Source organism: Pyrus communis, chromosome 1 (assembly GCF_963583255.1).
Source record: "Pyrus communis chromosome 1, drPyrComm1.1, whole genome shotgun sequence".
NCBI classification, from domain to species: domain Eukaryota; kingdom Viridiplantae; phylum Streptophyta; class Magnoliopsida; order Rosales; family Rosaceae; genus Pyrus; species Pyrus communis.
The window spans coordinates 5,477,470-5,494,488 of NC_084803.1; the positions used below are offsets into that span (position 1 = coordinate 5,477,470).

A 17,019-nucleotide genomic window follows, 5' to 3' on the forward strand; every position below is an offset into this window, starting at 1 on the left:
AAACAATATCGGGTTCATGCCATACGTTGCGACCATGCAATTAATCCCAATTAACGGTGAAGATGGTAGAACCGGGTGCATCATCGAGTGATCATTCGTTTGTGATCCGGTTGAGGGAGGGAAATATGAAGATCTTCAAGCTGTTTATGAAACTTATCTTGAATTGATAGCAAAGAATATGGAGAATGCTCTTGTATCTTCTACCTCTAGGTGAACGTTGAATTGGTCTTCATGCAAGTTGATATTATTGTATTAGTGTATTATGTTTTATTCTGGTTTCTACTTTATTAGAAGAGATCTAAGTCCAAATTTCATAGTGTTGTTGAATTAAAAAACAAAACAAAACAAGTTAAAATTTAAACACCGGCAATCTGTTAGAAGAAAATAATCCTAATGCATTGAAATCGGAGTGTTTTAATATTTGGTAGAAAATGAGGAAACTGTTTAAAATTATGAATGAAATTTAAATTTATAATAGGCCTTTTAGTTAAAATGATTTTTGAGATTTGCCTAACTCCTTACTTTGATTCTTAAGATTGTTCTCATCAATCATTTTAGTCATTTGGTGAAAAATTATGTTAAATAAGGATCCAAATGATAAAATTATTCTTAATATAACAAACAAATGGTCAAAATGATTTGACAAAATTTAAGGGTATTTTTTGTCATTTTATCCTTATTTTATGGAGATTTTTCACCGAATGATCAAAATGATTGATTGTGGACAAACTGAGGGACCAATTCTATTGATTTCAAATCTCAGTGACCAAAATGAGAATTTATATAAATCTCATAGACCATTTTGGTTAAAACCCTTTCTAATATCTACCAATTTTCCTGTATATGGTTGAAATAATGTTTTAATTTTTAGCCAAATGGACTCAATCAAAACACGAGATTCCAAAAATTCACTGGTGACATACCAAAATGGTGATCGGATGGATTTTCTCATCACAACAGAGTAACGACATTTAGGCTTTAGCATGTCCAACTTAAAAAGCAAATAAAACCCGTGTGATGTGTCCATTTAAGCCCATCGTCACGTGTCTCCCTAACCCTTTTCCACCAAACCTCCGTCCCTCGAGCAAGACCCATTGGTGAGAAGTCCTTTAGCAGGTCCAAGGAACGATTGGTAGCCGTTGGTGATGCTGACCTTGCGAGATCGTGGAAAATAACATTGGGTTCAAGTCGTATGCATCACGGTCAGGGTTGTTCCGCGAGGGGATATAGACGGTCGAGATGGGTCCGTGACCGTTGATCCTGTGGAAGGGTGGGTTTTTGATGATTTGGTGAAAAAATATGAGGTGGAATGGCAGAAAATGTCCAAGAGAATGGAAGGTGCACCTTGTATTTGAAAATTCAGATCTAAAAATATTAATAATTAATATTTTAGTTGTGTTTTGTTTTGCTAATTGGGATTTTTAGCTTAATGTGATTATATTCTGTAATTATATCATTAAATAGAAGTCATAAAATGTTAAACAATTACAAAAACGAGATGAGATTATTTCTGGATTCTCCACCACTTCATGTTTTTTACACTATATTTTATAATATTGACATGAAGAATTATACAAAAAATATAAGGAGACGGAGAGTCACATTTTTGAGTGAATCCCCGTAACATTTCTCTCAAAATGTAAAGAAAAAAAGTTGATGCCACCCGAAATTGAACCCGAATAAGTATGCTAAATCCACTACTACAACAGAATATGTTACTGATAGGAGAACTACAAAGCTTATTTAACACATGAAATTTTTATATACGGTTCTCCGGAGAGTCCCCTCCATTTCAGATCTCAAATAAAATCATAAAACCGTTTGCCTTTTAAATAATAATAAATAAACAAAAATTGTTTTCCGCCGCGGGGACTCAAACCCGGTATAGCTCAATCTAGTTTTATTGTGCTACAGTGGAATGGGATGCTTGAAAACTTTTTAAACTAATAAGATAATTGATGCAGATTATGATTAAAAGAAAAAATAACAAAAGTATTCTCAAAGATAGGAAAGTCATAACTTTTAAAAGCCCAATATGATCCATAATTGATATCACCGATATTATTTTAAAATAATGACATATTATTAGGTGTTAAATTTTCTCACCAAAAGTTTCGGTGATGTATTATGAGTTGAATCACCTAACTATAATTGTCTATTTATTTAGTCACTTGCCCGATGTACAGAGGGGGCATTAAGAGTGTGCAAAAGGTATGGTTGTACAATGCCCCAAATTTCTAAGCACCCCAAAAATTTTTATCCTCCTATATATTACACATGAGTATAATCTAATAGAAAAGTTTGTGACTGCAAAAGAAAACACATCATATGATTTTCTCTATATTACAATTGAGTTAGTGGAGTTTATACTTAATATATTAACTTCCCACTTTTCTCTAGCAATAAAAACTTATATACTACTTTATTCCACTTTTCTTTAGCAATAAAATAAAAACTAACTTGTGTATTATTTACTTCCATAAACACAAGCATATTTATGTATTTGTCTTTCTTTTTTTTGTCGAATATGTATCTATCTTTCAGTTGTGCTCCATTTTTCATGCATGAACCCTAAATTGTAATTTCAAGGGAATAGGAGAATATTCAATTAGTAAGAGTGTGATGTTGATTTCAATTAAAGTTTGAATATTGATTGTTGAATTATGTATAAATATGTCGAAAAATTATTTTTCTTTTATAAGGAGGGCCTTTTTATTAAAATTCGCATAAGGCCCCTAAAATGTCAAAGACGGCTCTACCGATGTAGATCCTATTTTCCAACAGAACTTAGGACCTCTAATTTGAGCTAAATAATATTAATTAACTAAACTATGAGCCCTTGCACGTATTTTATGTATTATTTCCATATATATATATATATATATGTATATATAATTAAATTGTTTTGGGCTTGAGTTTAGAACAAAAAATTTGTAGTGACCGCATTATTAGAATCAAAATCGAACTCAAAACCTTCGGCTCACTGGGGAAGGTGCTATAGAACCAGAAAATTAGTATAAGAAATATAAGCCATGTGAATTGTATATATATTAAAAAAAGGAAGATTTGCGACCAAGGCACTGAGCAGTTCCCACATCACTTCCATTGCCCAACCCTAGCATGTATAAAAAGGCATCCATTCATCCATGTTTCTCACAACTAATTGTTCTTAATCTCTTTGTTTATTTGTCATGGGAGAAAACCAGTCACCATTAAAATGGAAAGGCAAAACCTCTCGAGAGCTCAAAGGCCATGCAGCAGAACAAGTTTGGCCGCTCTTGGCTGATTTTTGTAACTTGCACAAATGGTTGCCGGTCCTTGACGCTTGTTACCTAGTTGACGGAGTCCCCGGCCAGCCAGGTGTGACCCGGTACTGCGTCGCTCCTCTCCCATATCCAGACGACGGGACCATCAAGTGGGCCAAAGAAAAGCTCCTCATGATTGATCCAATCAACCATTGTTTAAGCTATGAGATCATTGAAAACAATTTCGGGTTCAAGTCGTACGTTGCAACCATGCAATTAGTCCCAATCAACGGTGAAGATGGCAAAACCGGGTGCATAATCGAATGGTCTTTCGTTAGTGATCCGGTTGAGGGATGGAAATATGAAGATCTTCAAGCTGTTTATGAAACTTATCTTGAATTGATAGCAAAGAATATGGAGAATGCTCTTCTATCTTCTACTTCTAGGTGAATGTTGAATTGGTCTTCAAGCAAGTTGATATTATTGTATCACACTATAGGAAGTTATAAAAAGTAATAAGTTTGCGTTATTGTATTATGACATATCACACTATAAGGAAGTTATAAAAAAATAAAATTAAGTTGACATTATTGTATTATGTTGTATCACGCTATATGAAAGTTACACATAAAGGTAAAATTAAATTGATGTTATTGTATTATATTGCACCACATTGGCACATTATAAGAAAGTTTAAAAAAAAAAAGTAAAATTAAATTGACGTTATCATATTATATTGTATGACACTATACGAAAGTGATAAAAAAAAGTAAAATTAAATTGACATTATTGTATTATATTGTATGACAGTATACAAAAATTATAAAAAAAAAAAGTAAATTAATTTAACATTATTGTATTATGTACGGAAGTTATAAAAAATTAGAATTAATAAACAATAAAATTTTCCACTACCGGGATTCAAACCCGCGTGTGAAACAAAGCTCAATCAAATTTTCAGGGCTACAGCCGAATTCTAATTATTAGAAGAATTACAATGTTATTTAAAGGCTAGGAGAACACGTTGCGATTTATGATAAATTTTAAGGTAAAGTACAAAAAACTACCTTAATTATTGGTATCACAATACTTTCATACCTCATCTTTTAAAATTAATAATGTCATACCTCATCTTTAGAATTTGATCCAATGTTATACCTTCCCTTACTTGGCCGTTTACTTTTCAGTTAAATACTGACGTGGCTTAATTCGGGATCCACTTTTTATTAAAAAATTATTAAAAACTAAAAAAAATTATTTAATATTATTTAAATATTAAAATAATATAATAAATAATAATAAAAAAAACCCATCAGTTCGTCCCTCCCCTCCCCCTCCCCCTCCTCTCTTCTCCCCATCTTCATTTTCTTCCCCCCACCTGCAAACCCAAAAAAAAAAAAATTTGAAAACCCAACAACCCCCTACGGAAGAACAAGAAGGAGAAGGAGGAGGATGAAGAAGAAGAAGAAGAGGAAAAAAAGGAGGAAGAAAAAAAAAAAATTCCCCCCCCCCTCCCTCGGCGTGGAAGAAGAAGAAGGGAGAAGGAGAAGGAGGAAGAAGAAGAAGAAGATGAAGGAAAAAAAAAATTTTTGAAAACCCATCAACCCCTCTGCGAAAGAAGGAGAAGGAGGAGGATGAAGAAGAGGAAAAAAAGGAGGAAGAAAAAAAAAAAATTTCCCCCCCCCCTCCCTCGGCGTGGAAGAAGAAGAAGGGAGAAGGAGAAGGAGGAAGAAGAAGAAGAAGATGAAGGAAAAAAAAAAAATTTGAAAACCCATCAACCCCTCTGCGAAAGAAGGAGAAGGAGAAGGAGAAGGAGAAGGAGAAAGAAGAAGAAGAAGAGGTAAAAAAGGAGGAAGGAAAAAAAAAAAACTTTTTTTTTTTAAAACCCATTAAACCCCAAATCCACCACTCTCATCCATTATCCACAACCTCTTCCGCACCCATCCTCCACTTCTATGCGCACCCATCTTCCCGTCGACGGGATCTGGATTTTTTTTTTCTTTCAGGGATTTGCAGGTGGGGAAGAAGATGAAGATGGGGGAGAGGAGGGAGGAGGGACGAAATAAGGGTTTTTTTATTATTTTTTTTATCCCTACTTTTTATTGTTATTTTAATACTAAAAAAAATATTAAATAATTTTTTTTTTAGTTTTTAATAATTTTTTTTAAAAAGTAAAACAATTTCGGGTTCAAGTCGTACGTTGCAACCATGCAATTAGTCCCAATCAACGGTGAAGATGGCAAAACCGGGTGCATAATCGAATGGTCTTTCGTTAGTGATCCGGTTGAGGGATGGAAATATGAAGATCTTCAAGCTGTTTATGAAACTTATCTTGAATTGATAGCAAAGAATATGGAGAATGCTCTTCTATCTTCTACTTCTAGGTGAATGTTGAATTGGTCTTCATGCAAGTTGATATTATTGTATCACACTATAGGAAGTTATAAAAAGTAATAAGTTTGCGTTATTGTATTATGACATATCACACTATAAGGAAGTTATAAAAAAATAAAATTAAGTTGACATTATTGTATTATGTTGTATCACGCTATATGAAAGTTACACATAAAGGTAAAATTAAATTGATGTTATTGTATTATATTGTACCACATTGGCACATTATAAGAAAGTTTAAAAAAAAAAAGTAAAATTAAATTGACGTTATCATATTATATTGTATGACACTATACGAAAGTGATAAAAAAGTAAAATTAAATTGACGTTATTGTATTATATTGTATGACACTATACAAAAATTATAAAAAAAAAGTAAATTAATTTAACATTATTGTATTATGTACGGAAGTTATAAAAAATTAGAATTAATAAACAATAAAATTTTCCACTACCGGGATTCAAACCCGCGTGTGAAACAAAGCTCAATCAAATTTTCAGGGCTACAGCCGAATTCTAATTATTAGAAGAATTACAATGTTATTTAAAGGCTAGGACAACACGTTGCGATTTATGATAAATTTTAGGGTAAAGTACAAAAAACTATTTCAATTATTGGTGTCACAATACTTTCATATCTCATCTTTTAAAATTAATAATGTCATACCTCATCTTTAGAATTTGGTCCAATTTTATACCTTCCGTTACTTGACCGTTTACTTTTCAGTTAAATACTGTCGTGGTTTGATTCGGGATCCACTTTTTATTAAAAAATTATTAAAAACTTAAAAAAAATATTTAAAAATATTTAAAAATTTAAATCATAAAATAAATAAATAAAAATAAATAATAATAAAAACCCCATCAGTTCGTCCCTCCCCTCCCCTCCCCCTCCCCCTCCCCCTCCCCCTCCTCTCTCTTCTCCCCATCTTCATTTTCTTCCCCCCACATGCAAACCCAAAAAAAAATAAAAATAAAAAATAAATTTGAAAACCCAACAACCCCCCCTGTGGAAGAACAAGAAGGAGAATGAGGAGGAGGAAGAAGAAGAAGAGGAAAAAAAGGAGGAAGAAAAAAATAAATTCCCCCCCTCCCTCGGTGCAGAAGAAAAAGAAGGGAGAAGGAGAAGGAGAAGGAGGAAGAAGAAGAAGAGGAAGAAAAAAAAAAAATTGAAAACCCATCAACCCCCTTGCGGAAGAAGAAGAAGGAGAAGGAGAAGGAGGAAGAAGAAGAAGATGAGGTAAAAAAGGAGGAAGGAAAAAAAAAAAAAAAAAAATTTTTGAAAACCCATCAAACCCCAAATCCACCATTCTCATCCATTCTCCACAACCTCTTCCGCACCCATCCTCCACCTTCTCTGCGCAACCATCTTACCGTTGACGAGATCTGGGTTTTTTTTTTTTTTTTGTTGGGATTTGCAGGTGGGGAAGAAGATGAAGATTGGGGGGGGGGGGGGGGAGGGGAGGGACGAAATGAGGGGTTTTTTTTATTTTTTTTATTTTTTATATCCCTACTTTTTGTTGTTATTTTAATATTTAAAAAATATTAAATAAATTTTTTTTTAGTTTTTAATAATTTTTTAATAGAAAGTAGGTTTCGAATCAAGTTACATCAGCATTTAACTGAAAAATAAACGGCCAAGTAACGGAAGGTATAACCTTGGACCAAATTCTAAAGATGAGGTATAACATTGTCAATTTTAAAAGACGAAGTATGAAAGCGTCGTGATACCAATAATTAAGGTAATTTTTTGTACTTTATCCTAAATTTTACCTTTCAGTCGACTAAGAATGTGGACTAGAAATGGGTTTTGGAATTTTCAAATTTTAAACACTCCGTTTGGGAAATATCAAAGAGGGACCTAGAAGACACGTGATTAGATTATGAGATTAAAATGGGGTTTTACAAAATCAAAAACACACCGCGACAAAACCCACCTCTGAGCAGTCACTTGTTTATGTATTTTTGGGCTAGTTGAAACGTAAAATGAATTATAAGTTATGTAAGGGAAAAATTCATGACACAATATTTTTACATAATTTTTAGCACATGTTTTTTAGGACTTACTTAGTAATGTATTTTAACTATCTTAATTGTTTGTTTTTTTAATTTTCACTCAAAGATCATGTATACTAAAAATCATCAAATCTGAAACTAGATGACCATTAGATTAAAAAGTGTTAAGGGTTTCTTCGTATAACCCTACAACACCTTTAAGGCATGTCCACCACCAATTCAAATCGTTAAAATCCAATACAATGTGAGCCTTACAAAAATTTGTGTCGAAAGTTATGTAAAAAAGTAGTGTCGCAGAACTGTCTATATATATATCCATATTGACAATGTAAACCATTAATCTACGGTGAATGAGGATCCTCTCCAGATCCTCTTTGTGAGGATTCCTAGTATCCTCCAATCGTATTCGTTCATCGTATATCATGCGTTAAAAAATCATTGTAAATTTTTTTATTTAAAATTTAATATAAACAATATCCGACAAAAACTGACCGTACGATATACGATAAACATATACGATTTGAGGATCTTGATGGTTTATGATGATGGGGAGCTCCTCCACTGAAGAAACCGTAAGAAAGAATCTACCATCGCGGACCCAAGTCTATGGCCTTGATGTAGGCTTCCTTCTTGACCCCTTCTCTTCTTTCTTTCTTTCTTTTCTTTTCTGTTTTTGGTAGGATCACTATCTCGTTTTGTCAAGAAAAGTTTTTGTGAATTTGGTTGTGGTCACTCTCCTCTTCTAAGGACGAGAACTTTTGCGACGGTTATGACTTACTGCTTAACTCGGTATCCCATACCGAACCAGCCTTACCTAAATACATGTCTAAAATAAAAAATAGATTTGCGACTAAGGAACCGAACTGTTCGAGTATATGATGAATACAGGGGTGCATTTGTTGCACTAAATTATTTCAGATTGAACTAGCTTTAGGGACTAAGTTGAAATGGCTTAGAATAAACTAAGTTAAACTAACTTAATGAAGCATTTGGTGCAGCGTCGAAATAAAAAAACAAAATAATTAACAAATTATAATATTATTTAACATATATCTTATAGTATTTTATTATTAATTCAACCTTTTTCTTTCTTTTTTTTTTCTTCTAAAAATTGTAAAACACTCTTCTATCTCACTAGACACTTCTGTACTTTTCTTCCTCTTAGGTTCCATCCCCATTATTTCTTTTCCTTTCCTTCCATTTTTTTTTCTGGAAAAGACTTCAAAACCATTTTTCCTGCAAAACGCTTCAAAATTATTTTTCCTGCAAAATCGTCCCCAAAGCTACTCTCTCCTCCTTCTTCATCTCTCCATCTCTCCATCTCTCTTCGTCCCCAAAACTACTCTCTCATTCTCTACCCATTTTTCTTCAAAAATTTATGGGAAAAAGGAAAACCTTTCTAGGAATTTACGGGAACAAGGAAGAATTTTTCTATTGAGGTTGTTGTTGTTATTGTTTTGCTTTTTTTTTTTTTTTTTTAAATTTAATTTAATTTAATTTTTTGGAATTTTGGTGGTTGGATTTTGAGATTTAGGATGTGGGTGGGGTTGAGTTTTAGATTCAGGCATGGGTGGGCAAACAGAGTTGCCCATAAGCATGCTTGCAGACTTGCAATGCAGACGTCGTGTTTTGGAAACGGGACTAGCAATCCCATGGCTTATGAGGGGTTTCGCTAAGACCGGCTAATCTCATGGTTAGTCAAGGTGAGTGAAGATTAGTTCCATTAAAGTTAGTCCCAGCGGTTAACAAACACGGGATAGGACTAATCCTTAATGCAGTCCAGTGAAAGCTAACGAGGACAAACAAACGCCCCTGAGATTATTTCGATAGATCCCACATCACTATCATTGACCTAACCCTAACATGTATATAAAGGCATCCATTAATTCATGTTTCTCACAACTAATTGTTCTTAAGTTCTTCCCTTATTTGTCATGGAAGAAAACCAATCACCATTAAAATGGGAAGGCAAAACCGCTTGTGAGCTCATAGGCCATGCAGCAGAACAAGTTTGGCCTCTTCGGGCCGATTTTTGTAGCTTGCACAAATGGTTGCCAATCCTTGACACATGTTACCTAGTTGACGGCATGGATGGAGCTGGCTTAGGTTCAGCGAGGGCGGATGCCCCCACTCAATTATTTTTCATAGAAAAAAAATACTCTTTTAGTTGCTTGTGACATTAGTATTAACTCTTTAATGTATTATTGTTATCGTTGAAAGAGCATATTTAGTCATAAAATTTCTAAAGATTGATTGAGAAATTGGATGGGAGATTAATGGATAAATGATAACATTGTTTTTTTTTTTTTTTAGAGAGAGAGAGAGAGAGATTTGATGGTATTAGTAATGAAGTTGTCATGCAACGTTTGAAAACATGAAACGCGTCGAGAGATATTGTAATAAGTTGTATAAAAAACTTTATGAATTAATATATATATAAGTGTTGTTTTGTTGAGTACATTCTTGAACTTTTTAATTTGTAACTTTGTAATTTGAGAATGTACCCATCCATGCAGATCTCTAACTTTGTCCCTAATTGACGAAGTCCTCGACCAGCCAAGTGTGATCCGGTACTGCACCGCTTCTCTTCCTTCGCCGGACGAAGGGACAACCATCAAGTGGGCCAAAGAAAAGCTCCTCATGATTGATCTAATCAACCATTGTTTAAGTTATGAGATCAAAACAATATCGGGTTCATGCCATACGTTGCGACCATGCAATTAATCCCAATTAACGGTGAAGATGGTAGAACCGGGTTCATCATCGAGTGATCATTCGTTTGTGATCCGGTTGAGGGAGGGAAATATGAAGATCTTCAAGCTGTTTATGAAACTTATCTTGAATTGATAGCAAAGAATATGGAGAATGCTCTTGTATCTTCTACCTTTTGGTGAACGTTGAATTGGTCTTCATGCAAGTTGATATTATTGTATTAGTGTATTATGTTTTATTCTGGTTTCTACTTTATTAGAAGAGATCTAAGTCCAAATTTCATAGTGTTGTTGAATTAAAAAACAAAACAAAACAAGTTAAAATTTAAACACCGGCAATCTGTTAGAAGAAAATAATCCTAATGCATTGAAATCGGAGTGTTTTAATATTTGGTAGAAAATGAGGAAACTGTTTAAAATTATGAATGAAATTTAAATTTATAATAGGCCTTTTAGTTAAAATGATCTTTGAGATTTGCCTAACTCCTTACTTTGGTTCTTGAGATTGTTCTCATCAATCATTTTAGTCATTTGGTGAAAAATTATGTTAAATAAGGATTCAAATGATAAAATTATTCTTAATATAACAAACAATAGGTCAAAATGATTTGACAAAATTTAAGGATATTTTTTGTCATTTTATCCTTATTTTATGGAGATTTTTCACCGAATGACCAAAATGATTGATTGTGGACAAACTGAGGGACCAATTCTATTGATTTCAAATCTCAGTGACCAAAATGAGAATTTATACAAATCTCATAGACCATTTTGGTTAAAAACATTTTTAATATCTACCAATTTTCCTGTATATGGTTGAAATAATGTTTTAATTTTTAGCCAAATGGACTCAATCAAAACACGAGATTCCAAAAATTCACTGGTGACATACCAAAATGGTGATCGGATGGATTTTCTCATCACAACAGAGTAACGACATTTAGGCTTTAGCATGTCCAACTTAAAAAGCAAATAAAACCCGTGTGATGTGTTCATTTAAGCCCATCGTCATGCGTCTCCCTAACCCTTTTCCACCAAACCTCCGTCCCTCGAGCAAGACCCATTGGTGAGAAGTCCTTCAGCAGGTCCAAGGAACGATTGGTAGCCGTTGGTGAAGCTGACCTTACGAGATCGTGGAAAATAACATTGGGTTCAAGTCGTATGTATCCACGGTCAGGGTTGTTCCGCGAGGGGATATAAACGGTCGAGATGGGTCCGTAACCGTTGATCCTGTGGAAGGGTGGGTTTTTGATGATTTGGTGAAAAAATATGAGGTGGAATGGCAGAAAATGTCCAAGAGAATGGAAGGTGCACCTTGTATTTGAAAATTCAGATCTACAAATATTAATAATTAATATTTTAGTTGTGTTTTGTTTTGCTAATTGGGATTTTTAGCTTAATGTGATTATATTCTGTAATTATATCATTAAATAGAAGTCATAAAATGTAAAACAATTACAAAAACGAGATGAGATTATTTCTGGATTCTCCACTACTTCATGTTTTTTACACCATATTTTATAATATTGACATGAAGAATTATACAAAAAATATAAAGAGACGGAGAGTCACATTTTTGAGTGAATCCCCTTAACATTTCTCTCAAAATGTAAAGAAAAGAAGTTGATGCCGCCCGAAATTGAACCCGAATAAGTATGCTAAATCCACTACTACAACAGAATATGTTACTGATAGGAGAACTACAAAGCTTATTTAACACATGAAATTTTCATATACGGTTCTCCGGAGAGTCCCCTCAATTTCAAATCTCAAATAAAATCATAAAACCGTTTGCCTTTTAAATAATAATAAATAAACAAAAATTGTTTTCCGCCGCGGGGACTCAAACCCGGTATAGCTCAATCTAGTTTTATTGTGCTACAGTGGAATGGGATGCTTGAAAACTTTTTAAACTAATAAGATAATTGATGCAGATTATGATTAAAAGAAAAAAAAACAAAAGTATTCTCAAAGATAGGAAAGTCATAACTTTTAAAAGCCCAATATGATCCATAATTGATATCACCGATATTATTTTAAAATAATGACATATTATTAGGTGTTAAATTTTCTCACCAAAAGTTTCGGTGATGTATTATGAGTTGAATCACCTAACTATAATTGTCTATTTATTTAGTCACTTGCCCGATGTACAGAGGGGGCATTAAGAGTGTGCAAAAGGTGTGGTGGTACAAGGCCCCAAATTTCTAAGCACCCCAAAAATTTTTATCCTCCTATATATTACACATGAGTATAATCTAATAGAAAAGTTTGTGACTGCAAAAGAAAACACATCATATGATTTTCTCTATATTACAATTGAGTTAGTGGAGTTTATACTTAATATATTAACTTCCCACTTTTCTCTAGCAATAAAAACTTATATACTACTTTATTCCACTTTTCTTTAGCAATAAAATAAAAACTAACTTGTGTATTATTTACTTCCACAAACACAAGCATATTTATGTATTTGTCTTTCTTTTTTTATGTATCTATCTTTCAGTTGTGCTCCATTTTGCATGCATGAACCCTAAATTGTAATTTCAAGGGAATAGGAGAATATTCAATTAGTAAGAGTGTGATGTTGATTTCAATTAAAGTTTGAATATTGATTGTTGAATTATGTATAAATATGTCGAAAAATTAATTTTCTTTTATAAGGAGGGCCTTTTTATTAAAATTCGCATAGGGCCCCTAAAATGTCAAAGACGGCTCTACCGATGTAGATCCTATTTTCCAACAGAACTTAGGACCTCTAATTTGAGCTAAATAATATTAATTAACTAAACTATGAGCCCTTGCACGTATTTTATGTATTATTTCCATATATATATATATATGTATATATAATTAAATTGTTTTGGGCTTGAGTTTAGAACAAAAAATATGTAGTGACCGCATTATTAGAATCAAAATCGAACTCAAAACCTTCGGCTCACTGGGGAAGGTGCTATAGAACCAGAAAATTAGTATAAGAAATATAAGCCATGTGAATTATATATATATTAAAAAAAGGAAGATTTGCGACCAAGGCACTGAGCAGTTCCCACATCACTTCCATTGCCCAACCCTAGCATGTATAAAAAGGCATCCATTCATCCATGTTTCTCACAACTAATTGTTCTTAATCTCTTTGTTTATTTGTCATGGGAGAAAACCAGTCACCATTAAAATGGAAAGGCAAAACCTCTAGAGAGCTCAAAGGCCATGCAGCAGAACAAGTTTGGCCGCTCTTGGCTGATTTTTGTAACTTGCACAAATGGTTGCCGGTCCTTGACGCTTGTTACCTAGTTGACGGAGTCCCCGGCCAGCCAGGTGTGACCCGGTACTGCGTCGCTCCTCTCCCATATCCAGACGACGGGACCATCAAGTGGGCCAAAGAAAAGCTCCTCATGATTGATCCAATCAACCATTGTTTAAGCTATGAGATCATTGAAAACAATTTCGGGTTCAAGTCGTACGTTGCAACCATGCAATTAGTCCCAATCAACGGTGAAGATGGCAAAACCGGGTGCATAATCGAATGGTCATTCGTTAGTGATCCGGTTGAGGGATGGAAATATGAAGATCTTCAAGCTGTTTATGAAACTTATCTTGAATTGATAGCAAAGAATATGGAGAATGCTCTTCTATCTTCTACTTCTAGGTGAATGTTGAATTGGTCTTCAAGCAAGTTGATATTATTGTATCACACTATAGGAAGTTATAAAAAGTAATAAGTTTGCGTTATTGTATTATGACATATCACACTATAAGGAAGTTATAAAAAAATAAAATTAAGTTGACATTATTGTATTATGTTGTATCACGCTATATGAAAGTTACACATAAAGGTAAAATTAAATTGATGTTATTGTATTATATTGCACCACATTGGCACATTATAAGAAAGTTTAAAAAAAAAAAAAGTAAAATTAAATTGACGTTATCATATTATATTGTATGACACTATACGAAAGTGATAAAAAAAGTAAAATTAAATTGACATTATTGTATTATATTGTATGACACTATACAAAAATTATAAAAAAAAAAAGTAAATTAATTTAACATTATTGTATTATGTACGGAAGTTATAAAAAATTAGAATTAATAAACAATAAAATTTTCCACTACCGGGATTCAAACCCGCGTGTGAAACAAAGCTCAATCAAATTTTCAGGGCTACAGCCGAATTCTAATTATTAGAAGAATTACAATGTTATTTAAAGGCTAGGAGAACACGTTGCGATTTATGATAAATTTTAGGGTAAAGTACAAAAAACTATCTTAATTATTGGTATCACAATACTTTCATACCTCATCTTTTAAAATTAATAATGTCATACCTCATCTTTAGAATTTGATCCAATGTTATACCTTCCCTTACTTGACCGTTTACTTTTCAGTTAAATACTGACGTGGCTTAATTCGGGATCCACTTTTTATTAAAAAATTATTAAAAACTAAAAAAAATTATTTAAAATTATTTAAATATTAAAATAATAAAATAATAAAATAATAAAAAAAACCCATCAGTTCGTCCCTCCCCTCCCCTCCCCCTCCCCCTCCTCTCTTCTCCCCATCTTCATTTTCTTCCCCCCACCTGCAAACCCAAAAAAAAAAAAAAAAAAAAAAAAAAAATTTGAAAACCCAACAACCCCCTACGGAAGAACAAGAAGGAGAAGGAGGAGGATGAAGAAGAAGAAGAAGAGGAAAAAAAGGAGGAAGAAAAAAAAAAATTCCCCCCCCCCTCCCTCGGCGTGGAAGAAGAAGAAGGGAGAAGGAGAAGGAGGAAGAAGAAGAAGAAGATGAAGGAAAAAAAAAAAATTTGAAAACCCATCAACCCCTCTGCGAAAGAAGGAGAAGGAGGAGGATGAAGAAGAAGAAGAGGAAAAAAAGGAGGAAGAAAAAAAAAAAAATTCCCCCCCCCCCTCCCTCGGCGTGGAAGAAGAAGAAGGGAGAAGGAGAAGGAGGAAGAAGAAGAAGAAGATGAAGGAAAAAAAAAAATTTGAAAACCCATCAACCCCTCTGCGAAAGAAGGAGAAGGAGAAGGAGAAGGAGAAGGAGAAAGAAGAAGAAGAGGAGGTAAAAAAGGAGGAAGGAAAAAAAAAAAACTTTTTTTTTTTAAAACCCATTAAACCCCAAATCCACCACTCTCATCCATTATCCACAACCTCTTCCGCACCCATCCTCCACTTCTATGCGCACCCATCTTCCCGTCGACGGGATCTGGATTTTTTTTTTCTTTCGGGGATTTGCAGGTGGGGAAGAAGATGAAGATGGGGGAGAGGAGGGAGGAGGGACGAAATAAGGGTTTTTTTATTATTTTTTTTATCCCTACTTTTTATTGTTATTTTAATACTTAAAAAAATATTAAATAATTTTTTTTTTAGTTTTTAATATTTTTTTTTTAAAAGTAGGTCCCGAATCAAGCCAAATCAGCATTTAACTGAAAAAATAAACGGCTAAGTAACGGAAAGTATAACATTGGACCAAATTCTAAAGATGAGGTATAACATATTCAATTTTAAAAGATGAAGTATGAAAGTGTCGTGATACCAATAATTGAAACAATTTTTTGTACTTTATCCTAAATTTTACCTTCCAGTCGACTAAGAATGTGGACTAGAAATGGGTTTTGGAATTTTCAAATTTTAAACACTCCGTTTGGGAAATATCAAAGAGGGACCTAGAAGACACGTGATTAGATTATGAGATTAAAATGGGGTTTTACAAAATCAAAAACACACCGCGACAAAACCCACCTCTGAGCAGTCACTTGTTTATGTATTTTTGGGCAAGTTGAAACGTAAAATGAATTATAAGTTTTGTAAGGGACAAATTCGTGACACAATATTTTTACTTAATTTTTAGCACATGTTTTTTATGACTTACTTAGTAATGTATTTTAACTATCTTAATTGTTTATTTTTTAAATTTTCACTCAATGATCATGTATACTAAAAATCATCAAATCTGAAACTAGATGACCATTAGATTAAAAAGTGTTAAGGGTTTCTTCGTATAACCCTACAACACCTTTAAGGCATGTCCACCATCCATTCAAATCGTTAAAATCCAATACAATGTGAGCCTTACAAAAATTTGTGTCGAAAGTTATGTATAAAAGTAGTGTCGCAAAACTATCTATATATATCCATATTGACAATGTAAACCATTAATCTACGGTGAATGAGGATCCTCTTCAGATCCTCTTTGTTAGGATTCCTAGTATTCTCCAATCGTATCCATTCATCGTATATCATGCGTTAAAAAATCATTGTAAATTTTTTTATTTAAAATTAAATATAAACAATATCCGACGAAAACTGACCGCACGATATACGATAAACATATACAATTTGAGCATCTTGACGGTTTATGATGATGGGGAGCTCCTCCACTGAAGAAACCGTAAGAAAGAATCTACCATCGCGGACCCAAGTCTATGGCCTTAATGTAGGCTTCCTTCTTGACCCTTTCTCTTTTTTTTTTTCTTTTTTTTTTCTTTCTTTCTTTTTTTTCTTTTCTGTTTTTGGTAGGATCACTCTCTCGTTTTGTCAAGGAAAGTTTTTGTGAATTTGGTTGTGGTCACTCTCCTCTTCTAAGGACGAGAACTTTTGCGATGGTTATGACTTACTGCTTAACTCTGAATTTTAAAGCGACAA

The 17,019-nt window shown here is 33.3% G+C and overlaps 2 protein-coding genes across 2 annotated transcripts; both read left to right on the forward strand.

The window, feature by feature from the left end:
* The first annotated feature begins 3,191 nt into the window (after positions 1-3,191).
* LOC137727638 (lachrymatory-factor synthase-like) lies at positions 3,192-3,695 on the forward strand. The gene has a single exon (XM_068466490.1). The coding sequence runs from the start codon at positions 3,192-3,194 to the stop codon at positions 3,693-3,695; it is 504 nt and encodes a 167-aa protein (XP_068322591.1).
* Positions 3,696-13,515: 9,820 nt separating this feature from the next.
* On the forward strand, positions 13,516-14,019 carry LOC137727734 (lachrymatory-factor synthase-like). The gene has a single exon (XM_068466580.1). The coding sequence runs from the start codon at positions 13,516-13,518 to the stop codon at positions 14,017-14,019; it is 504 nt and encodes a 167-aa protein (XP_068322681.1).
* The last annotated feature ends 3,000 nt before the right edge of the window (positions 14,020-17,019 follow it).

Coding starts and splice junctions, on each gene's coding strand:
- LOC137727638 (XM_068466490.1), top strand. CDS start 3,192: ATGGGAGAAAACCAGTCACCATTAAAATGGAAAGGCAAAACCTCTCGA.
- LOC137727734 (XM_068466580.1), top strand. CDS start 13,516: ATGGGAGAAAACCAGTCACCATTAAAATGGAAAGGCAAAACCTCTAGA.